We start from the raw sequence: 25987 nt of genomic DNA, 5'->3' as shown, positions 1-25987 counted from the left end.
CAGAACAGAAAGTAAGCAATCTTGACATCTGGATGAAGTGGAATGATACAATAATGCTGGCACAGTTAGGGGAGAGCACTGGCTGAGATGAGTAGAGAGCTGCAATAGCTCTGATATTTCTGGGACCTAGAGCATTTTTTGTTATACAGTATGTACTGTAGAATGCAGAATAAAATCAAACAAAGATGACTGAATGAGATTTCCACTGATGACATTTATGACAACCATATATGGACAAGTTACAGTAAGAACATTCTGATGAAAATGAGTACCAGTGCCTCTTTTTTACACAGTGTTGTCAAACAATGGGTCTGCAAGGGCCAAGAGAAGCCATTTGCCAGATTTGTTTGTTTTGGTAAATAAATTTAAGACAAACATCAGTATACTGCGATCTGTATTTGGCACTGTCATAATAATGCAGAAATGCACTCATATTAAATGACATAAACAGCAATGAGAGAGACAAGCGAAAAACTAGGACTGCACTGCACATTTCCCAGCTGGGCAGCTGCTGTATGTCATAAATAATTGAAATCTTGTTTGTTGGTTGAAAACCACACATCCTTAATGTTCAGTTCTTCAGAAGTCTATAAAAGCAACAAGATTTATGTGGACTTTAAGTGGAATGTACTTTATTGGAAGACAGGCACTGGCTGGTAGAGAATCTTCTAATCTCTTATTGCTTTGCAACAAGCATTAGTTTGATCATATCTTGAAAAATACAAAAAAAAAGAAAAAGGCAATCCAATGACACCCCTAAATCTGTCATTCCAGGTCAGTGTAACAACTTGTTGCTATCAGTACCAACTCTCAAAAACTCTCATTCAATCATTTCTTAATTTTCAGGAACTGTTTCTTGATGATGATTACATACAGTATAGTGCTGCATGAACCGATTATGAGATTTTCAAACACGCCCATCATGCCTTCAAATACTTCTTATATACCTTTTAGAAAGAAGCAATATTTGTTGAGGAAGCTCAAAAATGAATTTTCCCATTTTGCACAGAAAAGAGCTCATATTCACAGGAGGTTCCAGTGAGGACAGCAATATTCCTGACGTTCCTGTTCCATTCTTTCTTTAAGGAGTGATACTTACTGCACAGGGTTCTATAATATTTTTTTGTATCATTTCATTGAAAGAGATGAATTCACAGCTACATATAAATAATCCATACTAAACTCATTTTAATTTTCTGCAGGCTGTCTCTCCTTCCTTACCAGAGAGTGGTGTGCATGGAAGTCTTCTTTCATCTCCATATCCGGAGATCTGGGATGAATAAACATCTCCTGAGGGGAGATTGGGCTCAGAGCCACAAATCCACCTCTGGTCCTGTTGAAAATACACACACACTGTCTATGGTCCTTCCGATAACACAGATACACCCATCCACAGACACAGCTCTCACTCAGGCGATAGGCTCCAGCCCATTTTATTAAACATTTTTTTTAGAACTGTTACTCAGACACACCCAAATACGTACTAGTTAACTTTCCAATATCGAGCTATGTCAGCGAGTCTGTCAGGCAAAGTTCAAGCAATTCTACACTAGAACTGTGTGGCTTTGACAGCATTTTGGTGAGGGTCAGATAAATTCTGTATTTCAATATATAATTTAGGAGGGTCTGAAGGTGGAAAAACAATTCATCCTCTTTTCTGTTCCTTGCTGTCTAAAGTTGTTACATCAATCTTAAAAACAGTCCAAGCTAAAAACACAAGAAAACGTTTTACAATATGATCAGGACAGAAAAGGTCTTTGTGCACCATTCACAAGTAACCACTAGGGGCCGATACATCTTCACCAAACTGGGAAAACTTACAGCCCTGAGCCTGTACTCTGCTGCAGAAAGGGCAGAGCTTTGGCGCTTGACAGGATCTCCTGTGGAAGGGATGAAGCATCCATTCGCTGAAACATTGGAGCGTTTTTCTGAAAGAAAAATTGCATGGCTTTCACTACCGTGCTTTTTGATGTTTATATCCTTCTCTCAAATCCTGGGAGAAGCGCACCACAGTTTAAGCTAAAGTCTGAACACATTTACAGCCATTGTAGGGCTTTTTACATTGCCCTTAAAATGAAACAAGAATGAGACTTGTGTACCTGCTCCTCAAGCTGTTGCCTCTGCTTCTTAGCTTTGCTTTGCTTGTAATAATCCATTATCATCATTGCAGCATAAATTTTCCCAATGGTCATGTCGCTAGCTGTAAAATATTTGATACACACATTGGCACACTTACAAAACACAAAATCAATGTTTTAAAAGGAATTTGAATGGATTCATCCCACATATGTTCATTTTAGTGATTACTGATTTAATTAAATGACAAATAACTAATTAATATTGGCAAATATCGTCTTCTTATAAGAAGACTTACTTTTTAACAATGTTATGACATTTGCAATGTTTTGAACATTTTTCCTTGGCTGGTGGCAATGACCTGTGTAGGGGTTCGTCTGTTTTCCCTGTGACTCTCCTACATGCCAGTGATATAACACCTAGACAGATGTGCAGATGTTTTCTTCTTTTTGTTTTCAAAGCACCTACACAGATCTGTGAAATTGTTTCATGTCTGTTTAGTTTACTTTGAAGTACCTATGTACTTATTTCACATAAAAGAGCACAACAGCACTGAGAAGGTTGGTGAAGAAGAATGGTCAAGGTAATGTTCAGCTGTTTTGCAAAACTGCCTTCCAAACAGAGGCCAATCTGTACTTTATTTACAGGACTGAATGTGAATTCAATCGGCCCTAATAAGTGCACTAAAGTCAATAAGGCCATACATTTTAAAGACGTCTCTCAAATCATACTTATGATTTGTTGCAAAACATTCATTTTAAAACTCCACATTTAAAAATGTGTGGAAATGATCACACTCATGTGCAGCTCACCTTTGTGAATGGGTACCAGGAGGTCCAATGATTTCTGGGAGAGATGTGGCCAGATGACATTAATCTCCTTCTGCAACTCGGCGTCCAGCTGCTGTCTGTCTTCTCCTCCTGGAGACATGGTGAAAGAGCACAGGGGGCAGAGGCCAGGGAGTCACAGTGCACACAATGTTCATTAGGATTAGCAGATCTCAAGTTGTTGAATAATACGAACACCAGCAAAAAAAGAGTCAGTGTTTAATATAGTATGGAGGAGGTTTTTTAATTTTACACTATTTTAAAATTGCTAGTTGTGGCTCTGGCAAGGACTTCTATACTCGGGCTGTAAGCCGGGATTGGTCAGTAGTAGGATGGGAGAACTCCAAGATAAAATAGGTTTCTGCTGTAAGTGGTGCTGGTGGAATAGAAGGTGGCGCTCCTCCTTATAGATCAGAGTTTCCAAATGAATTACCCATTATGATGATAAGGGACACTGTGCTGTAGAAGGTGATCTCCACTGGATGAGTTCTTAATCAGAGGTCCTGACTACTTAGATTGTACGGCACATGATTCATGAGAGTACCTTATTGGAAAACGTTCTCTCTGGGCTTATAGAAACTGGCCTCTCTGAGGTTACTGCTAAATTCAGTTGGTGAAGCAGTTTCTCACTCCACCTGATGTGCTGTGTCGTGGGTTTTCTGGTGCTACTAGCTGCCGTATATCATCCAGGTAAGTTCTGCAGTTCAGCTGGGGATAAAGTGTGTCCCTTTCTATTGTATGTGAAAGTGCTTTGGGCTGATAACTGCTACTGTATGTAAAATAGAAATCCTGAATTTATGTGGTTTTACTCTAGTAACAAAGAATGATGGACAGCTCAATAGGTCGTCACCTTTGGGACTCAGCTTGTCTCACCTCTTGCTATTTTGATCTCCAGTGCTGTCCGGATCAGCGCCATCAAAGTGGAGGTAAAGTGCACGGACATGTCTTCGTCTACAGGCATGTTCATTAGCACCAACCTCTGCAAGGATCACACAACAAAGAGGAGATCAGAAGCAGTTTTGTCACATATAGGTCCTGCAAGTAGTCAAGAGTGGTGCAGAGTGCCTGTTACACTGGGCTGCCTAACAACTGTTTTACTGGCAATACGTAAAGCCTGCCATGCTACCAGTAATGGAGGCTGAATAAGCAGAAAGTGCCTGTGCCACATCGCCCAGTCTGTATTACGCAAAGAAAAGGACCCAAGCCAAGCAATGTTTTTGAGATCAGCCTGACATTAATATAACTCTGAATTATACCTTATGTTGGAAACATAATTCAATATGGGCATTATTCCAGGAAGTGATGGTAATTTCTAAAATTACATTACAACCTTAGTCAAGGCTACTTGAAGCTATAGTCTTAAGTGACTTCTACACATAATTAGTTGCTCTAGAGTCTATTTAGGTGTTTCCTCTTTTATATTTATAATTAATGGAAGAGGATCTGTAGAATTTTATTTTCACTTTGACATTATAGAGTTTTGGGTCTTATCAATGGAAAAAAATACTGTGAAATCTGTCAAACGGGCAGGTTCGATGAATGGAGATCCAAAAGATCTAAAAGCAGCAGTAAAAAAAGAAAGGAGATTCAAAAGAAGATACTGTGAGTGCTAAGGATGCCAAGAAAGGAGGAGAAAAAAAAACGATGACTAAGCTAAAGGCATTGAAAAAGCGGGGTTTAAATACCTAGGAGTAACGAGGCAAGTGTTGGCTAAGGTGGTATCAATAATCATCCAAATCTTGTCATCACAGCACTTGATGAATTACCAGACCAAAAGGGGAGACTTGTTGCCATGTAGATATAGGAACTTGAGCCAGCGTTTTCATAGGTATTTCATGGGTAGGTATAAATACACTATGATTCCATCTTGTAACAATAAAATGTGAAAAAGTCCAATTGGGAAGAATAATTCTAACAGCCACTGTGTATACATTTAGACCTATTAAATACACTTATTCACTTTTTCCAAATATTTAAATATTATTTGTTTTCCAATAATGTGTATTCAGAAAGGAACTTTTAAATTATTTACCAAAACCACAAATTCTCATCCTGATATGTCCATACTGTATATTTATTGGTTGAGCAAATATTTAAAGAAGGCAAATCACATCCCATCCAGAATGTACTCAGATTGGTACTGTAGAACCACTATAACTAAAATGCACCAAAATCTCTACTGATTTCTGCAAATACTGTATGACATATCAGGTGATTTCCCACGTGAGATGAGCCTGGTAGCTTTCCTATTGGTAAGGGAAGGCATCACTGCTTCTAGATCTAAAACACAGTCTAAAAAGCTGACCCATCTCTATTCGGAGAGAACATTGTCTTGTATCAGTTGTGGGTTCAGACCAAGATGTTTGGGATACGGAGACACTGCGGCTGGACAGGTAGAATGGGAACTGACATTACGTGTGGAAGGTTGGTTTTTCAAAGAAACAAAGGTTTGGTCTCAGGTAGTGGACGTTTCAGTATCCAGAACCTGCCAGCAAAGCACTCTACAGTATGTGATTTTCCTCTACCTCTTCCAGTAGGTCTATAAATGGGGGCGGCTTGTAAAATGGACTTGTGGAGCGGAGGTCTTTCTAGATTGACCTTCATCACTGTTCATCTCCAGGATAGGTTGTTTATTAGGTTCTTCTGTTTGTCTCTGATTTGCTCACTTTGTCGAGAGCTGAGGAGCACTGTAGGCACAGGCATCCTAACGATGTCCTGAGAACCCTGTGAAACTACTAGAACATGAGAAGGGCTGCAAATAAGAGGAAGCCTTCGGCTCATTTGCTAATTTGATATCCTTGTAGAGGTGAATCAAAAATTTATTCTGGACTTTAAAATTAATTTCCTTTTAGCTTTCAATCATGATATCTTGTCTTTGCTTCACTACTTGCGAAACCTGAATTAACATGGGTTTGGTCCCCTGGGTTAAATATATTCTTTTTCTAAGATCTTAGGATCTTATATACAGTACAATACCTGAATTAAAAAGGTCTCTCAATCTCCTTTCTTTCTACTCTGAAGAGACTGAACACCCTTATCCTGTCTATCAATGACAAACTCTATAGAAGAGGAATCATTCTTGATGCTCTTCTTTAAGCTCTTTCTCGGGCTATGATATCTTTTTTGTGGTGTGATCACCAAAACTAAAAACTATTCTAATCAAAGGCTTTCTAGTATATTGTAAATTTTAAACACAATTTCACTGGATTTTAATTCAACACTCTTTTAATATGCACAACCATTTTCTTTGCTTTTTAATTGCTTCTTCACATTGTCTTGATGCCGACAGAACAAGCCTACATAATCACTCAGATTCCTTTCATGCGTAACTTCCTGCAGAATCACCCATGCGATATGGATAGCATGCTGTATATTGCTACTATGTACTGTATGTGGATCACCTTGCACTTGCCAATGTTTCATTTTCATAGTGTCTACTCAAAAGATTTGATTGACTAGTGCCATCACAATATATTGAGCCCATGTGTCAATCTTACTGAAAACAGGGGAATAATTTCCTGCACCCTGCAGAGATAAATATCTTTTGAAGAGGCGTTTATAGTGGTAAATAATAGAGTAACACATGCACCTGACAAAGGAACTCATATTTTTCAATAAATCCTCTAGGCACTCCATTCTCACTGCAATATGGAAAAGGGCTCAACAGAGAAGACATAATTGATCCAAGAAGAATCAGATTTTTGTCCTTTTCTTAAAGTTACAGACAATTGATGATCACTATTAAGACACTGAATACCTACAGATAGTATGGAGCACTGTGTTTCTCTTCTGAATTTTACATTTACCTTTGCCTGTTAACTGAAATAATATAAATTAAAGGCTGGAGTGTGATAAATGCTGTGTGTTTGATTCCACCCCTCGGAATAAAAGACTTTCAAAGTACTGTATGTACTGTATATTCTTCTGACTGCTTTAACAAAAGCCCTGCTAGTATTGTTTTCTACTGTTTTCTACTTGTATATACAGTATTCACTAGAAAAGCCATTTTATATCTTTCATAGTGTAAAAAAACAAGATAATTCAAAATACAGAATCTACTTTTTTGTTAATGAATGATATATAGCCAGCTGCTGAAGAAAGGTATTGACTCCAGCAGTTAATTTATACTTAAAAATAAAAAAATGAACAAATATATCAAATAGCAGCCCAGGGCATAACAGGTTAATGTGTGAAAACTGTATGCTCAAACACGCTAAAGGGTCTGTCTGGAAACACTAGATATGGGTTGTGAACAACACTGGGCATGACAGGGCATGACAGGGCATGACAGAACTAATACAGTAAGCTACAGTTTGGTATAATTAAACTTTGATTTTGGTTTTTCTCTGAAGTTCCCCATTACATTAGCCAGCAGAATGCTACAACTCATGTATTACCTGTATAGTCAATACTAATATGTCTATGTACTAAGTAAAAAAGGTTAAAAGGGATCCTGTCATTGTTAAATGACTCTAACAAACATTTAAGCATGCATTTCTCGTTAATATAATAGAAACATTTTTTAGACATTAACTATTGAAATGCAATGTCCAGCACAGGCAGGACAAATTTCAAGATCCCCTTGCTATGGGGAGAACGGACAGAATCCTATTGTTCCAGCAAGTGATCAAGTAGTGACATGCATGCCACTGTTGACTAATAAACTGTACATCCTAAGGCTTATATAGGCGTTTCTGTCCCGATCAGCATTAAGAGATGCTCCACAGTCTGAATTTAGTTTGTTCCAGAAGAAAGTGCTCCCCAAAACTGAGCCTCAAGAGATAATCATTGATGTCTATTCCCTAAATCACAAAAAAACAGATCATTCTACATGCAAATTGTGATTTTTTATGTGTGGATTGTGTAATATTGTTATGCCCAAGACCTTATCTTTTTTCAGCAAAATACTGTTTTTCTGGTTATTCAGGTTCCTGTATCACATCCTTAAATGAGCAACCGTAATAAGAAGGAAACCATTGTCAAGAAACAGTGCAAGAAAATTATTTTGTTGAAATTCTTCAATAGAAGGCACTGTTTTTTGTTTGATCTGAGGTAGACTTTTGTTGTTTTGGTGTAAAAAGAACAGAAACTAGGAAATGAATGATATTGTACCAAATGGACATAAACTGGGGCACATCCTATAACCACATTTTTAATGGGTACATATGTTTCTGTGAAAGGCTATCATCAGATATCCTAAAATAAACGGCTGATAGTGATCTTTGGATTACTTTACTTTGGAAGCAAAGGTTTTAAAGTTCGGAATCTAAAAAGTTGTGTTTGGGTCCTGTTCTTTCTGAATCACAGACTGTAACGTTTAAAATTAATCACATCATGAGGAAAAAACATTTGGGACATCGACATTAATTAGAAGCATGAAGTAAGCTGGTAAAAGATACTGTATCTTAGTGACACACAAGAGTTGCCCTTTTTATTGTACAGCATTTTCTGGACATGCAAAACATCACTTACAGCTACTATTTCTGTTTTTTTTTCATTAAAGGAAACACTCCTTGCAGATTTACTGTATATTCCTACAACCACATAACCAGTGCCTTTTCAGCAAAGACCAAAAAGAGAAATGGGACACAACCTGCATGCCGGAGACCCTTGACCATCTATCTGTCCATGCAAACACTTCACATTTTTAAGACAAAAGGAGTGAGAAATAGGGACAGTTGTGGAAGTAGAGGTCAGCATGCACATGCAAAGGAATGAAGAACATAGTGGCAACCTGTAGCTTCACCTGGGCACTCTGTTGCCCCATGTTACAGGACACTTCTATTCATTTGACACACAATTCAGAAAACAATATTTTTTGATGGCTCTGCAGCAAAACAGTCATGTTTTTTTTACTAATTTTTCTCCAGAATAAACAATGTTTGGAAGAGAATTTTATCTTAAATCTATTTTCTAACAGCTTTATCCAAAAGGGGGTCATAGGAGAGCTGGAGCCTATCCCAGCAAGCAATGGGAGGAAAGCAGGAAACACTCTGGACTGGATACCAGTCCATTGCAGAGCATACATAGATACACACCAACACGAATTTTCCCATAAGCCAATTAATCTACCAGGCTGGACTGGTACTGACTGTACTGTGGGAGGAAACCAGATCATCTGGCAAAAACCCAAGAAAGAAAATACAAACTCCACACAGACAGAATCCTGAAATTTAGACCAGCATCCCAGAGCTGCAAGGCAGTAATGCTAACCACTGAGCCACCATGCTGCCTTTCAGGCAAGTTGTAAAACAATCAAAATTTTAAAAGCATGAAAGTATAAAGGTCATGGAATCTTTAACTTAAGTGAAGCACCTAGAGTTTAGATACTTACAGTAATACTTTTAAACAAGGTGCTTTTAATGGATAATCTTCCACTTAACGGAAGTGTTAGTAGAAGAAAGATGTGTTGTTTCAGCATGAATTGGTATCACTTAGCTTTCTTCTTCTCCAGGCAATTATCCGATCAACAGGGTAAACAAATCATAATGAAAAAGGTAATTATTTCCATAGGGAGCTGGTTCCAGACTCCCACAAACCCCCTGCTTGTGATAGTCCTAAACATAATTTCCACCTGTGAACCCGGGTCTTTGTGTTGTTGTTGATATTGAAGGAGTCTCCTTATTTGTCTTGGTGAATGCCTTTCAGCAATTTGAAAACCTGAATAGCCTGTGTGATCTACTCATTCCCAGGCCAAAAATATTCAGTTCCCTTATCTTTCTACATATTATATGACATTCCTTTAGACCAAGGATTAGTCTGGTTGCTAGTTTTAGGAATATCATTCTTAATGTGCGGTGACTGACATTTAGCACAATATTCAAACCAAGGTCCAACTAATTAATTGTATACGTTAATATGACTTCCTTTTTTAAGCCTTCGCTCTTTCACAACATTCTTTTTGACTTTTGTCCCCCACACTGCCTTAACGAAGAAAGTCATGGGCCACAAATGTGATACAGACTCATACTGAGCTTCCTTAATACTAGCACAGGCAATTCACACAACAGCAATAATAAAGCAATCCGTCTTCCATCTGAATCAATGAGGTCAAGACAAATTTTCCTCTTACTAATCTGAAACATGCTTGATTAGAACTGGAAATAAACCAATATACAAATAAATACAAGCCTATATTTCAACAAAAAACATTTTCAACTTCTTGGCAGTATAACCCATTTTTCCTGACCTCAGTAGCAGAGTTTAAGGCTCCTACCTACTGTATCTGGTTTTGCACACTAATGCATTTTAGCCTTTATCTATAAATATGATAAGGTAATGGATGTATTTTTTTCTCAAACAGACTTATCACACAGGCATTTTACCTAAAAACCATATTGTTCTATACAGCATTTTTAGTTACTGTATGTTTAATACAGAACATCAGATTCCCACACACACTGACAACTAAACTGACGCTTTTCATGCTGAGCAGACAGTGCTCTGAGATCCACCCAGCACACATTGAGCATTGCATGCTCCAGTGTTCAATATTAGCATCTCACCTTAGTGACTGCTCCCCATAAAGAAATCCCAAACTCGCCATTTCATTCATGTACTTGATTCTGAAGTCATGCAATTCTTACTGCTTTTGCAGCGACCAAACCTCTGACTCACCCATCATTTAAAAAGAAATCACAAAAAGCCTCACAAGCTTCCACACAGATTCAGACTACTAACGATAATCAAAGAAAGATCACATTTAACTGCAAGGCTTTGCTTTGACTAGTGTTACTCAAACTTCCTTTTCATCGCAACAAGGAAAACTTGTCTTTGTTTTATTTTCGACTACCTTATAAGCGACTTTGGCAGGACATTTCTTTCCGAGGCCTAGCGGTGGAGACATGTGGGTCAGCATCTCATACATGTCAGTGTAATGAATACGGCCACTTTGGAGGTTTCAGGGTGCAATGCAGATGGGAAGGGAGGAGGCAGGCATTCCCAGGGAACAGAAGGAGAGAGGCGGAGAGGAGCAAAAAGAAAGGGGGGAAAAAGAGAGAGAATTATCAGAATAGAAGAGAAGGTTATTCAGTGCTAGTAATACGGAGGAGCTACAGGGAAAATGAGATCAAAATCAAAACCAAGTTTAGTCTTTCTATGCAACCTTGGCACTCTTGCATAGAAACCAAAAGATCTCGGGATGTCCAAAGGAATGACTGGGTCTGCTCCTGTGATCTGCACGCACACCCCTCTCACCAGAACCTCTCAGCGCTAGCATGCTTCCAAACCCGGGGAGAAAATGTGCATCCACCCAGACTCTATGCTTCGGGTTTCAACCAACACCCCCAAAAGCCAACAGCTCATCAAGATCAGAGCATAAAGAGACAGGGCATCAGTCAACTACGCAGCTACTGTACGCCGGGCCTCTTGCCTGTCAGTGTGGAACTGCATCTTGTCTGTGCCAGCCTTCATTTGTTTCTTATTGCCTTTTAGTTTATGGTTATTTTGGTACATGAAATAATATGTGAGAATTTTTTTTTGGTCCTCAATTGGGCTTGTATTATTATTATTGTTGTCAACTGAATATTTCTCGAGATATATTTCGATTGTTTGCACAATGGATTTTGAACCCAGAATCTTGATCCTTTTATTCTCCTAAATATGGTTTAAACTTTTAACCAACTGGTTAGTAAGCAATACAGTAAATAGCTTTTACTTGTTTTTTTTATATTACTTATATTTTAATATATGACTATCATGATATAGACATATTGTACTGTATACGGTATATGTGTTTCCAATACTGTGTAAATGTTTTGGCCTATATAACATCAACTTTTATTCATTTATTATTATATGACAGTTTTGTATTTTATTTAAACATAATGCAAAAACAACAATTGTATTACATAACAAACAGTAGCAAATTGTTCAAAATAAGACATTGTAATAGTTTGAATTTCCAAGTTTCCTCTATAAAAGAACTGTTGCAGGAGTTTGACTAGTCCAGTAAAATAAGCCACAAGCCTGGTAAAGGCTTCCTTTCAGGCTTCTAATTTTTTTACACAAAGCAGTCCTACATTATATGACCTCAGTCAGATTCACATTAGTATTCTGTGATGGCCAAACAAGAACATTTTAGCATACCAGAGTCACCCTTGTTTTTTTTTTAAATTACATTAGCAGTATGCTTGAGATTGTTATGTTACTTGAAACTTTGTTAGAAATTAAACTCATATTCAGAAAGAAAATACAAGCCCTGTTCAATATATATCTGAAGTAAATTTGGTTTTAACTTGCTTGGCTGAACCAGTGAGTTCCGGCTATGCATAGAGGTGTCTGTCCCCTTTCAGCACAGTACTGCACGTGCATAAAGTCTAAAGAAGACCTTACTTAAATGCATTATGACACATATCTTTTCCATTTTATACACTACAGTTTATTCTCTACCTGTAATCATACAGTAACTCCTCCTGCCTGTTAGGTCCAAAGAAAAGCAAATTTCTTCTAAATATTTCAGAATGTCTTATTATCACTGTCTCTCTATCATTTGAAGACATCAGCTTCTTTTGGTCTCTGCATGCCCTTATCAAGTCTTTATAGCTATCACACAGACAGGGGCTGCCGAAGTTAAGGAGAGCCCTGACTCTTTACGCTTTGTGGCAGCAGCTCAGTCATTCCTTTGCCCAGAGCAGCAGCGTGCACTGCCAGTACAGGCGGGCAGTAAAGGAGGTGGAGAGGGGACTAGAGTGGGCGGGAGGGGTGGGTTTGAGTGGGCTGGGAGAAGGGAGGGGAGTTAGTGGGAGCCAAACCTTGCACGCCACCCTGTAGGGGCAATTCTTTCCAAAGCCCAGAGGAGGCGAAATCGTTCGCACTACTTTGTACATGTCCTTATAGTGAATCCTTCCACTGGAAAGAAAATACATGGCATTAGGAACACAGAGGGCCCCTCCGCTGGGCGACGCAAGACTGAACAGATACCATGCAGATACAGCAGCTGGCACAGCTCTGTCTGAGGGACACACAGGCTCTTCTGCACATCAGAGCATCTGCAGGGCTGTTTCAAAAACCAGTGTAATCATACAGATACAGTAGGAGCAGCGTTTCAGCCCTCAGCTTATATGGAACCAAGAGAATGATCACCATGAGGTGATTCAAAAACATGCAACTTTGGAACTTGATCAATCAATTATTATCATGTCTTAAAAGAAGAGTCTTGCTCTTTGTAGTGAGAAAATGACATGAAAGTGCTTCACTGTAACTATCAGGTAAAATACTTTAAGTCTGCAGCTGAATGTGGAAGGGAATTTAACATTTATTTAAATACTGGATTTGTGAGTGTTTTGACACAATAAATGCAATGGAAGTCATGTCTTACATGTTATATTCCTCCATCATTTTTGCCCAGAGCATAGAACATAGTGCCCAGAATGCATTATGCATCGATAATGTAATCATAACTGTAATTGAATTCAAGGTAACATTATACTTGAATTATTAATTGATCTCATGTACTGTATTTCCTGTAAAATAACCATTTATGTCTGACTTTCATTTAAAATATAAAATCAAAATTAAGCAGCTGAAGAGAATTACTGATGTATACAATACTTCTCATCGCTCAGTGTATGACATTGTTCTCTCGACAATCGTCCTGTATGTTACACTGGTTTAAAATACATGATTTAGGAAGAGACACAACACATCGTAGAGAATGCTGACAAGAAATAGTCCCTGGTGCAAAAAGAGGAGGTCACAAACATACAGAATACAGAACACAAGCATATATCAAGCTCGTTGTAGGTACAGAAGACTTCAGAAGTAGCAAAGGGCACTGCAGCAGTCACAAATAGAAAACCAATCATTCCACATACAATAGTACAGTTTTCAAAATACACCACATTAAAACTGTGCAGGGCTAGTTCTGCGTCAAGCACTAGAGACAGAGACAAAATCATTTACACCATTATGGTGTATCTGAGTTGGTTATTAACATTCTTGAAGTACCAGTTGTGCAGAACAGATCATCACCCACTGCAACTGACACAAGCAGAGTACAAAGCCAGTGAACACATGATTGTACAGCTCACAGGTACCAAGAGACTGGAAAAGAGCCTCCGCCAAAATGTGTCCTCCCTTACAAAAACAAGCTTGTCCCCTCCCCACTGCCCTGATTTTGCTAAAGTCCTCCAAATACATTATGCACTTCAGTTCAAATTTCACTAATATCACAGTATAAGAAGCTCAGTATACAATTATATGTAATACGAGTGTAAATTGTTATTAATATAGTTGGGAGCACATGGATGCAGTAAATGAATGGTGTATTGTAATCTTATTAGATGCATGCAAATAAACTGAAATAAGCTTCTGAGGTATTTTAAAATTTCCTTTTTAAATATACAAAGTTACATCAAGAAAGTATTTTTTGACAAATGGATTGTGTGTAAAAGGACTTCAGCAAATTGGGCCAAACCTTAAACTTGTTCTTGTAAACAAGAAAAGAAAAGAAAAAAAATCAAAATTTCAGAATCAACTGGAAAAGAATTAAATGCCTTAAAAGAAACAACTGTAATGAGTGTGAGGTTTGGATGAATCAGAGTTTGGAAGGAGAACCAAATGTAGGAAAGCAAAGCACAAATACTGTACTGTACAGTATATTTCTTACTAAACAGAGTATGTTTGGATTTATGTGAAGAAATGTTTTGTGTTAATGAGCATTATATTTCACTGGATTATATCACAATTGTCTGCATAATTTACTTAATTTTTATAGTGAATTAAGTACAGTTTGTCATTTCACTGAAAATGTGCAGAGGTTTTGGGTGTAAGAATCCTCAGCATTATTCATAATAAAAAAATTATTTTTTTTCCTGAGTTTTACAATAAATTAATTTTTTTACTTAATTACTTAATTCACAAGAGAAAAAAACAATAATTACATCTCATTATTTGCTTATATTAAATTAGCAACATCACTTTCCTCATGATGGGTTTTTTAACATCTGGAGTTGCAGCTCCCCCTTTAAGGTATTCTTTAATACTTGAGCAGCAAACTTATCATGAAGCAGGAAATCAAATTAAATGTTGAACTGTTCATGCAAAATTAGATTTAACTGCTCAGGGTAACACCTATCTCCTAGCTCAAGGGGTTGTTTTCTTTTCCTATATTCTAACTAAAATGACAAGGTAAGGGACTGAAACGCAGTTATTGAGAAATGTCCTGAAGGCTCGTGTGTGCTTCCATACTGAACCACGGAATTTTGTAATGAACTGAAAAAGTGTGAATTGGAGTTTACTGTGGTTGTAGAAGGTGGTGCAGTTTAGGTGCAAGAGGTGGAACGTATGACGAAAGACACAATCCTCACCATGCTGCTCGGTCATATTCTGCCCAGATACGAACAAATTCATCCAGATGATGCGGCCCCAAAATAGATGAGTCCCGTGTCAAGTACTCAAAGTTATCCATGATTACGGCTACGAATAGGTTCAACATCTGTACAAAAAAATAGGGACACATTGTAATGTAAACAAGCCTGGATTGTTTTTAAATTCCGCCTGTGACTACAGAAGCTTTCATTATTGAACTTCTAATAATCTGTTGGGTGGACTTGATGGTCCAATGAAAATCATTCTCCTCCATTCGCTTACTCTTAGAGAAGCCTTCAAGACTACTGAATGACTTAAAGACACTTAAAGACTATTGATCATCATGTTGTACTAATGGAGGACAATGGTTAAAGAGAATGTGACATTTGTTAAATGCATTATAGATTAAAAAGGCTTGTTTTTCAAGGTGCAATTACTTACCAAAAAGGAACTGAAGAAGATGAAGGAGACGAAGTAAAAGTAGGCAAAATCTGTGCCGCAGTCACTTTTAATTATAGGTGTGGAGGAATTGGAAGAAGGGTCTGTCTCACATCCCTTGCCTGACAAACAGGATAACATGATCTCTTGCCAGGACTCCCCTGTTGCACTCCTGCAAGGACACATCACCAAGCACAAAGGTGACAAAGACTGGACTCACAATCTGTCTTCTATCTATCTTAATTGGGTAATTGTATCAGTATTTTGTGTTATATACTTATCCGATTAGTTTTTTTTTGTGTGACACAAATTATCTTTTATTGGGTAATGACATTACGTAGGCTGGAACTCGTGATGCCACTGTGCTATAACAGATATTTCTAAGAAATGCTAACTATGGGAAATTCTGTGATAGTTTACTCTGGTAAACATTAAAAAGAAAAGGTGGAATAAAACAAGATCTATGATTTTTTGTGATCATTTGTGGTCTGATGGCAGACAAGACCCACAACTCTCTCTACAAAGAATCACTCCAAAATGTTTGGTTTACATAATTTACTAGGCAAACCATCATAAAACTATCTTAACTCACATAGATTGCTATGAAATTTGCTTTTATAGACAGATGATAAACTAATTTCAATTGAAATAAATTGAAGTATGAGTCTGGATTGCTTTTAAAACTCCAATCTTAAAATAACCGGCATGCATAAACTAATCACAGTCCGTTAATAGCTCTGCCATTCGTCTGTAAGAATCAGCTATGAAGATATAATGCCCAGTTTTGAAGTTTATTATCTTTCCTTAGTTAAGATTCCCTATCGCTGCCTCTATAAACTGCAATATGTGCCTGGACTAGCAAACATACATTCCTTTTCCTCCATTTGCCTAGGAAAAACGCATAGGGAGTTCTTAAATAGAAAATTGTATTTTAATTATATTTAAAAACAACTGCTAGAACAGGAGCATCCTTTAAATATTTTTCTGCGAATGAAAATGGGAATCAAATCAAATGGGAATACCTGCATTGATATGACTAGGGGGTGATGAAAGTATAAAATAAAATAATTAGTTATCATATTATAAAAATCAGATCCTGAGAGCTGGTTGTGTATGATGCAGGCTTGAACTTGTTTGATTCAGTACATTCTGAATGAGAAGCTCATAACTGATGCAGAATTGTACTTGCTTTAATAATTTTGTTTCTTACATTCAATGTTTCAAAGAAGCACACATAATGCTAGCAGCCCTAATAGGAGTAGCCAGCATGAGAGTGGAACTGTGTGATATGCAGTGGAACATGCTGTGGCAATCTGGAAGTGTAATATGGTGGAGAAGTAGGAACAGAGCTACCATTTGCTGAAATTTGATAGAAGGAATGAATGAGAATGTATTCCAAGTTGAACCCCCCAAACAAGAATCAATGTCAGATACATATGTGGCTGGAAGCTCTGGGGGGGAGAAGGTCTAACACTGCACCAGATGGACACCAACCATGAGAGGGGCTAAATTTGTTTTCAGTGGAGGGTTGGGGTTAAGAGGTGAAAAACTGACTCTGGTCTTGGCTTTTTGGAGATTAATGCAATGAAGTTAAGGTCCCAGCAATGCTAAATGAGAAAAGCATCCATCTGCGATGACAAAACCCCACTAAGAGCTAGAAAATATAAACACTGGGAATGGTGCTTCCACTGTGCAGTTAGAGAACTTAGACAAGTAAAAAGGTAGAACTGTGACATTAGAATTAGATTTTCTCCAGAACTTTTGTTTAAAGAAACACCAAACAATGTTAGGTTGTGTGTGCCTGAGTGTGTCTAGGTAGAAGGGGCTGCCAACTAGCACTAATACCGCAATCAAAAACACACAATCTTACCTGAACAGAAGCATTAGAGCACTGAAGAAAGTCTTAAAGTTATTGTGCTGGTTTATATGAGATTCATCATTCAATTTGATGTTACCAAATACCTGCAGAAACAATTAAAATTGCCAAAAATTAAGAAAAACTAGAAATTTAGTTTACTTTAGGAAGTATAGAAATAAGGTTGCTGTTTACTGCTCCGTTTTACAGTGATCTGTTCTGTTGAAACCAGAGCCCATGCAAGCATTTTTGCTAGATGGTACCTCTCAGACATGCTCTGATTAGCCAGAGTTGTTTTGCTGTACAACAGAGACCAAAGGATCTGTATATGACTCAAATAAACAAATTACAGTAACTGCTCAGAAATGTGAAAAAGAGATCCAAAGTTGTATAACTCCAGGACAAGGACTAACCATGCTGGCACTTCTCTCAATTTTTACATAATTAGGTGGACATACAGATGCAGCCATTCAGAATGCTTGAGCCATAATGTGCCATACCGCAAAGAACATGCCATGTTACACCAAATGGTAATGCCCAACACATTTTATTTTTTCAGATAATCTGATGCAGAACTGGACTACTTTGTAAAACTGCCAGGTGGCTCAGTGAATGCTTAATGTGGCATGTATCTAACATAATGTACAATAAACCTTAATTTAATAATAAAAATTAAATGTGTATTAACCCTTTCCGAAGATAGTCATACTGTACAGTAACACTAACAGAATTTTAGTTTTTTTTTCATTACATACGATAAACAGAATTATTAGTATTCGTCTATAAAGTGTATTTAGAAAACAATTTTATTTTTAGTTTTGTTTGTAAAGCATATAATACATAGTGGCTTTAAAAAATACTGTATTTAAAAAAATAGATTTCAGTAATTTTCAATGATTCAAAGAATGACTTATGGTCACATACTGTACTGTAACCTTATCAGTGTTAGGCATTGGTGGTTCAATGGAAGAATTTCGAGTTGCCTGGGTTCAAAATTGCTAGCCAATTATTAATCAAAAATAAAAGAAGGGCTGTTTCACAAAGCAAGATTGCTTAGTTGGATATATAAAAAATAGTCTATTGTTGTAAGCCGTTGTGAATGCAACATTTTTTTCAGGTTGACATAGGCATTTAAATAATCTATATTTGTCTTCATGCTTATTTAAGTAAAACATAATTATGATACAGATAATTATATTTGACATTTTGATTATAAAACACACATACTGTAGTCACTTTAAATTCATTCGGGTTTCCCATTGCTTTATATACTGTAGTGCCTTGGTTAAAGCTCAACTAATTTAGCAACAGTATCTAAGGAGGGTCAAGGCCATTGTTAGGTCATTTACAGTTTTTCGGACTTCTGTGGTTTACAGTCTCTCGCAGTCAAAACAGAGAGAATTAAATCTTTCAGGTTCACCTTCTTCTGAGAGTGTAACAAAGTTGTGAATACAGCCATAGAGGGATTAAAGAAAATGACCAATCGTTTGACCACCAGAAAATAATCCAGCAGCTGTATCATTGTGCAACTCACAATTTGACACAGACTGAAGGTACTGTAAGCAGGTTTGAGCCTGATCATTACCTGGATGGGTCATCACTGTCCTGACGCAATTTTGCACTGCAGGACAGAACACCGAGAGTGTGTCATTTGATCCATCCATTTTCGAATTGTTTTATCCAGTGGCTGCACTGGCGCTGTGATCCACACACCCAGATGCTCATAACAACAACAGAAGTAGAGGGGTTAATGTGCTACACCCACGATTGCCAAAACTGATCAAGCATTTTGTGATTTTTCACATGCATGAAGTTAATTTTGAAAAGGCCAAAAAATTTAAGTAGAAACTGTAGAATGTTTCAGTAATGGATTTTGGAATGTACACAGTACAGATATCAACCAAAGAGGAAACATCTCATCCTCAGAGAGGACTGTCATTAAAATAAGATGTTATATTGAGATTTGAGACTCCAGCCTTAGTTTTCTGGTTTTGGGTGTTAAGTGTTGTAAATCTGTGCATCCAGAAATTAGTTGTTTAATCATTTTGTGTACAAAAATTACATCCCAATTTCCAAAATCACATGGAATATAAGATTTGAGACTTTTGTGATGAAATGCCATTCAAGTATAGGAGGTTACCTCCCAAGTTTGTTTAAGAAATAATGACAAAGTAAAATGTGTTATTTGTCACATTAAATTAGATCTATTGGTGGAACCTAAGTGAAGGTCAGATATGTCTTAATATGTAAAATGAATTTTAAGTAGGTGTACTTTCTTTTTCAAATCACTATAACTGAGTTAGAACTCCCCAAAGTTTATTAGTACACACCTTCAGCACCTTTCTTGCAAACCATCTGTGCCAGGTGCCTTGTGTGATTTAATCTGAAGATCAGATGAATTAATGGGAATCCCCTCAACGGTCTCATTAAATTTATCTCTAAAATCCACAGTGTTAAACTTTCCATAAAAATAATTAAGACCATTCACAAAGGACGAGCTAACAGCACAATTCCCTTTCTGTGTTTTTCCAAATTGGTGGTCTGCAGACTGTCTTGCATGCATGTTCAATATTTCTATAACACTGATCCAAAAAATGCACCATACGAGTGGGGCAGGTCACATATTGCTGCAGGGTTTATGTATTTACTTTGTATAAAATATATTGTACAACAATGGTCTTTGGAAGTTGCTAATTTTAACATTTTAAATTTGTAGTTCAAAAGACATGTTGAAACTTTAAATGTTCTTTAAGTAACCTATTTAAAAGGATACAGTGAGAAACTGATTACTTTTTTCAGTTTAAATGATATTTTCACAACTATGAAATATTATAACATGTTAAAGTATTTAAAGTATGCCATTTTTTGCTAATGTTTGCTGTTTAATGGCATCATTAAAGTCTCTTAACTCTCTCTGAACAATTGATAGAACTGTTCATTACTACATTTACTGCATTGACTGCAATGTTTTGCTTACTCATTTATATTTAATGTCATTATTTTCTTGCTGATATAGTAATATTATTTTAATATTTAACATACAGTGATATGTAAAAATAATAAAAAGGCCAATATAGTACACATATTATATCTTATACTTTACTAATAGAGTACAATGCGTGCATTGGCTGGGAATCGAACCCAGGACCTTCTAGCTAGGAGGTGAATATTCTCTACCACTCGTCTAAAACATCGCTCAGTTCACGTGTTTTATTTTCCATTGCATCCACTACAACGGCAAAATGTAGTTAAAACAAGCATGTCAAAATGTTTCCAAAATAATCACAAATTAAAAAATTCAATGCAGATGTTTATAGAGAAATTGGAATACGCTACCACTACCAGCTACTGTATATACAGTACATATATTATATTTAAATAAATAGATATGATGTTCAGAAACTTTTTTAAAATTTTTTGTCTATCATAATATAATTTTAGTTACTTAATTCCATATTAATATTGTGTATTAAGTGGATTTAAAAAAGTAGGACAACAGATTAAATGAAACTAACGTTTAAATTAACATCTAAGGCACCACAACTGCCACTTATCAATGTTCTTTGGTCAGGGAACATTCTTTGGGCAGAATAACTTGGCATGGCGATGTCATTTTGCTGCAGTAATGAATTTTGACATGCAATCTGCACAGCTGCATCTGTACTTCTGTCAGCTGTACAGCCTAATGGTACTGTATAGCCAAAAGTTCTTTTTCACAGAAAATTAAGTACACAACCTTTGGCTATGGTTGGATATCTAGTCCTCTATTTTTCCTATACAGTATTGTATGTCTCATAACTAAGATTTAGCAGGAAAAATAGTCCTTGAGCATTTATAAAAAAGCATTCATACTGTACCTGCATCCCGATAATTGCATATATAAAGAAAAGCATGGCGATCAGTAGGCAGACATAAGGAAGTGCCTGGAAAAAACAAACAACTTTAAAATTTCTGTTGAGCTTTCATACAAAACAGACCATCTACTGATAATAGCTGTTGTCACTTCCATAAAAAAATGCCAGTTGATTCTGTTTTGTTAGAATACATTTCTCTTCTTGGCTTAAAATATGGGCAAACAAACACAAACCTACAAATATTTTCTCAACCTAATAAATATAGATTAGGTAGGCTAATCTGTAAACTCATCACTCCTTGCTTCAGCACTTTCCAATTACTTGTATTACTTTCACAAGCACACACTTTTAGTGTCAATATGTTTACATTAGCCACTACAAGGCCCGAAGCTGTGAAAAGAGAGCCCTGTCACAAGTGATTATCCATCCATCTACACCCAGGCCAGATGTTATCTGTTCAGTTTACAAGCAGAAAAAGTAGCCTGACCTTGAAGGACTGCACAAAAGTCCAGAGCAGAATGCGAATTGTGTATCCCTGTCTTAAGAGTTTGATGAGACGGGCAGCACGGAACAGCTTCAGGAAACTCATGTTGAAAGTGTTCGGTAACTGTGCAATACACAACATGACAACATTGAGCATTTCTTGAGGTTTTTGAGTCCTGTTCATCTTATTTGATTGCTAACATATTATTAATAGGAAAATCCAGGCTAACAAGCTGTTAGACCTACAGTAACAAGCTATTTGGTCTAAGGCAATCAGCCTCAATAATATGGCAAAGATGCTTATTTTAGACACCTATCACACTTTCTGTAAATACATACAGTACCTCCTGTTCCATTCTGAAAGCACTTTCTTACAGTTTATGAACATTTAACTCAATATTTAATTTATCAGAACTCACTCTCCTCCTGTGTTCTAACCAATAGCTTCACAGATTATAAATATAATTAATTCTAGACTAACGTTAATGTTAATTTGAGAAAGGATGTCTACCTCCTAAGTGTTTCTATCATGGTATCAAGCTTAACTTTTAAAGAGGTCTGCGCATTACACTCTGAATATGACCATGATTTCTACCTTACAATTGTTTTTAACCAAGCTTTTATAAGGGCAGATATATGCGAGAAAAATGTTATTATTACTTATTCCTCATTTGTTGGAAATGCTGATTTGAATAGGCATTGAAGATTCTAAACTGAAGCAGTATAAAATAAAAAGTAACACCATTAAATTCTTTCCAATGTATTCAAATGGCTGCTGGCTAAATAATGGCTGACGTCAAAGTTGAGTTTGCTGCTTTTTATGATGAAGTGAATAGTTTGTTAATTCATGTTACACAAGCCACATGATGGGTCTGTTAACTCTCTACTATAACTTATAGTTATAGGCTTAATTATCTTTTTGAGGACTTGGAAACCAGAGCTGTATGACTTGCTCTTTATGTAGAGTAGAACTCCGAGTAGTAGACTTCTCAGTCTATCAAAAATCAACCGTTTACCTGGAAATCTGTAAGCACGATTTCAGTAATACTGCCCAAGACTGTTATGAAATCAAATATGTTCCAGGTATCCCGGAAGTAGTTCTGCAGAAAAAAAAAACATACTTTATTTAAGTAAATATATCACTTTATGTAACATATACATTATACACTGTATACACAATATGTGTATACTGTACATAGAATTCTGCTTGTGAGCAGTACAAATTAGAATTTAACTGTACTGTAGTACATATTATACTGTAGTTGGTATATACAGTTGGCTACCTGTTGCTCCCTATCCATGCTTGAGCTAGACGGATTAGGTTACATATCTTTATAGAGCCAAGCACACAGATGAGATCCTCACCAAAAATCCGAAAGCCACAATTTTGAGGATGCACTCCAGTGAAAAGAGCACAGTGAAGGCAGTGTTCAGGTGCTTCAGGACCTGGTCATATGTTGTTGGAGCAGAATAATACTATAAAGGAGGAAACACATTTACTTTAACTGGAGCATTCTCAATTGTACATTCTCATGTTACAAAATAGATTACAGATACAGATTGATGTTACAAGGAAGGGAACATAACAGAGTTCTGACAAAAATAGGGGGTTTTCTTAGCCTTGTGCTGCTTAAATAGCACATTTAAGCTCTCTTTCTTTTTTGAATGGTCATTTCAAATGTGTAGTACTTAAAAAACTAAACATAGAAGGTGCTTTTCTAATCATTATGAAATCATGGGTTGATATGTATGAGATATAAGTTTGGGAATGTACATAATAATGAACCAAAGCATGTGTGTGACAGGATATACCCTTAACCAATCCCAAGGATCTGCTTGCACAAAAACTCATGACGGCCACGAGGCTTTGCTGTGGGTCTTTTCAGGTCACACACAATAAGAAGAAACCCCTCAAAAAAGAAAACAACCACCACTACCATCTTGCACACCCTTTAAATACTGAACTTACTCCCAAGTACAGTACTGTATTTACTTTAAATACTTACTCCCATGTTAGAATGCGAAATTCTTAACCTTTCACCAATAATACAATAATGAATTAATACTTGCTGTGGCTATTTACAAACATACCTGTAAAAGGCCTTTTAGTAGCCCCTAGTGGTAGGTCAGGTATAACTTAGCTAGCCTGCCACTATGGAATATATTGTTCTTTTAAATGGTTCTTTCAGAAGAAGAGTCAAATGACATTACGCTGGAGTGTACTATATTTCCTCAACTATTAATAAGTGCAACAGAGAACAATGAGGAGTGGGATTTACTGTAACTGAGGTTTCTTTCACTCTTTACGATTAGGATTCTATCTATAGAAAGAAAGACAAGTTGCAAGTTACTTTAATTCAGGTAGCAAAATGGGGAAGTTTTGGTGTCCTAAGCTGCAGCCTTATTTTATTATGCATTTCTTATGTTTTGGGGCACTGTACTCTTGAGTGGGACCTGTTCAGTTTCCTCAGTCTTCATAGTAAGGCTCTTCTACGTTCACACCTTTATTGTAAAGTCAAAATGAAGATACCCAAATGGGAACTCTAGTTTGGAGTGACAGCACAGATAATATCTGTTCTATAGATTTTGTAGGTAGACATACAGTACAGTAAGCATGAACAAAGTATAATGAAAACACTGACTAACTTTAGTCTCTGGTCTCAGCGACTGAACATGCTGTCTTTCTCTTGTGTATTATGTTGCTATTCACATAGAAAAAGCTGACAACAGGAAAAATATTCGATAAATTAAGGTGTGATCACTAAGAAGCATATAATTGTACAGTAAGTAAACAGGCTGCATTGTTTGTACAGGAGGCAGTGTCTATTGTTCCAACCTGTCACAGGAGGTATGGTACAGCTTCTCAAAATACTCCATTCAGTGTCACATCTCACAGCAATGTGGTATTTAAGGTATGACAAAACACAAAACAAGACACTGCTTTGTGTAATTTGTATTGTGAAAATAAATTTATTTCCAGTAGATTATGTTCCTGAGGAGTATGAAAATAGTTTTTGTTCACTGCAAATTGACTGCTAGCAAAAAAAATGACTCTGACAAGCATTCTTCCTAGGGCATAAGAGAATAATAAACAAATAAACAAAGGAATAATATACTGTATGTGGCAGGCAAGCGGTGACTTTAATTCATCAACATGCTGGATGAGAAAGGTAGAGGGGAGTGAAACACTGGCAGAAGATGTATAACCTCAGCAAAAATGGCAACGCCTCATTCATTATCTACATCTGGAAATAAGTGGAAGTAAGAGAACTGAACAAAAACATTACCTTCATCATCAGGACGACGGTGTTGAGAGCAATCATGGCCAGCACTGTGTATTCGAAAGAAGGAGAGACGACAAAGTGCCACACTTTGTATTGAAAGGTCTGTCTGTTCTGGGGCATGTACCTAGTCAAGGGCTTGGCACTTATTGCAAAATCAATGCAGGCCCTCTGAAAACAAAGAATGAACAAGGATATCAATGTCTTCCCAAAATTTACTCTTCACCTTCTGCTACATTTTCAGACTTCTTATCCTTAAAGTTATGCTAGGTACTGAAAGTTACTTTGGTTCTTTATTTATACAAGGTAAGCTAGAAGTGACTGGAGCAACTCACAAAACCTGAAACAATGGTGACAACACAGATGGCTCTGGACAGTTTCCTTGAAGTTGGTTTCTTGACTGGTATCAAGAGTAAAGAAATAATTAGACCGGCTTACTGTTTTCAGTGGCACAAAAAAGAGCCAGTGTCATCTCAAAACTGTTCTTACTTCACAATAAGACAAACTCTTAAACAACTATATAATATTAGTAGCAGAAGAGAGCAGTTTTCAGTTGTTTAACCAAGTAGAATAAACAAAGTTCCTTCTGATTACCAACTGATTGCTAAAATAATCTATCCAGGCTATAAAAAAAAGGCTGAAATTGGACTGTGTTGAAACACATCTAAATATAGACAAAATTAGCTTTTGTATTTTTAAACTTTGAATTAGAAGTGGAATTGTGTAATTTAAAAAGGTTTAAATCACAAAGAAGGCAAACGTGAATAATTCATTTTTAACAAAACAATGATCTAATAATAATCATTTAAAATCTTGAATAATATAGCAAAATACATATTTGTTACTGTTCTGTGTTGAACTAAG

The 25987-nt window shown here is 36.7% G+C and overlaps 1 protein-coding gene across 8 annotated transcripts in view; it reads right to left on the bottom strand.

Annotated features, from left to right (window-relative positions):
- cacna1ea (calcium voltage-gated channel subunit alpha1 Ea) overlaps nt 1–25987 on the bottom strand; it is a 344022-nt gene that overhangs the window by 11439 nt on the left and 306596 nt on the right. For 7 of the 8 annotated variants that reach the window (XR_015925303.1, XM_088599066.1, XM_088599060.1 and 4 more), the window contains 14 exons: nt 25130–25294; nt 23208–23318; nt 22859–22942; nt 21847–21966; nt 21363–21428; nt 17521–17612; nt 15654–15822; nt 15212–15339; nt 10696–10792; nt 3777–3882; nt 2889–2996; nt 2100–2200; nt 1822–1928; nt 1222–1333 (listed from right to left, as the gene is read on the bottom strand). Coding sequence is in view for 7 of the 8 variants with exons in the window: in XM_088599066.1 (XP_088455192.1) it covers nt 1222–1333; nt 1822–1928; nt 2100–2200; nt 2889–2996; nt 3777–3882; nt 10696–10792; nt 15212–15339; nt 15654–15822; nt 17521–17612; nt 21363–21428; nt 21847–21966; nt 22859–22942; nt 23208–23318; nt 25130–25294 (1566 nt within the window). In the remaining variant the exon portion in view is untranslated. Of the gene's footprint in view, nt 1–1221; nt 1334–1821; nt 1929–2099; nt 2201–2888; nt 2997–3776; nt 3883–10695; nt 10793–12655; nt 12753–15211; nt 15340–15653; nt 15823–17520; nt 17613–21362; nt 21429–21846; nt 21967–22858; nt 22943–23207; nt 23319–25129; nt 25295–25987 lie in introns of all 8 variants that reach the window. The other variant, XM_088599061.1, reaches the window with a different exon arrangement.

Source organism: Lepisosteus platostomus, chromosome 11, assembly GCF_059453375.1.
Source record: "Lepisosteus platostomus isolate fLepPlt1 chromosome 11, fLepPlt1.hap1, whole genome shotgun sequence".
Lineage (NCBI taxonomy): Eukaryota > Metazoa > Chordata > Actinopteri > Semionotiformes > Lepisosteidae > Lepisosteus > Lepisosteus platostomus.
The sequence above is the reverse complement of the archived record's forward strand: the minus strand, read 5'-3'. Positions and strand labels throughout refer to the sequence as shown.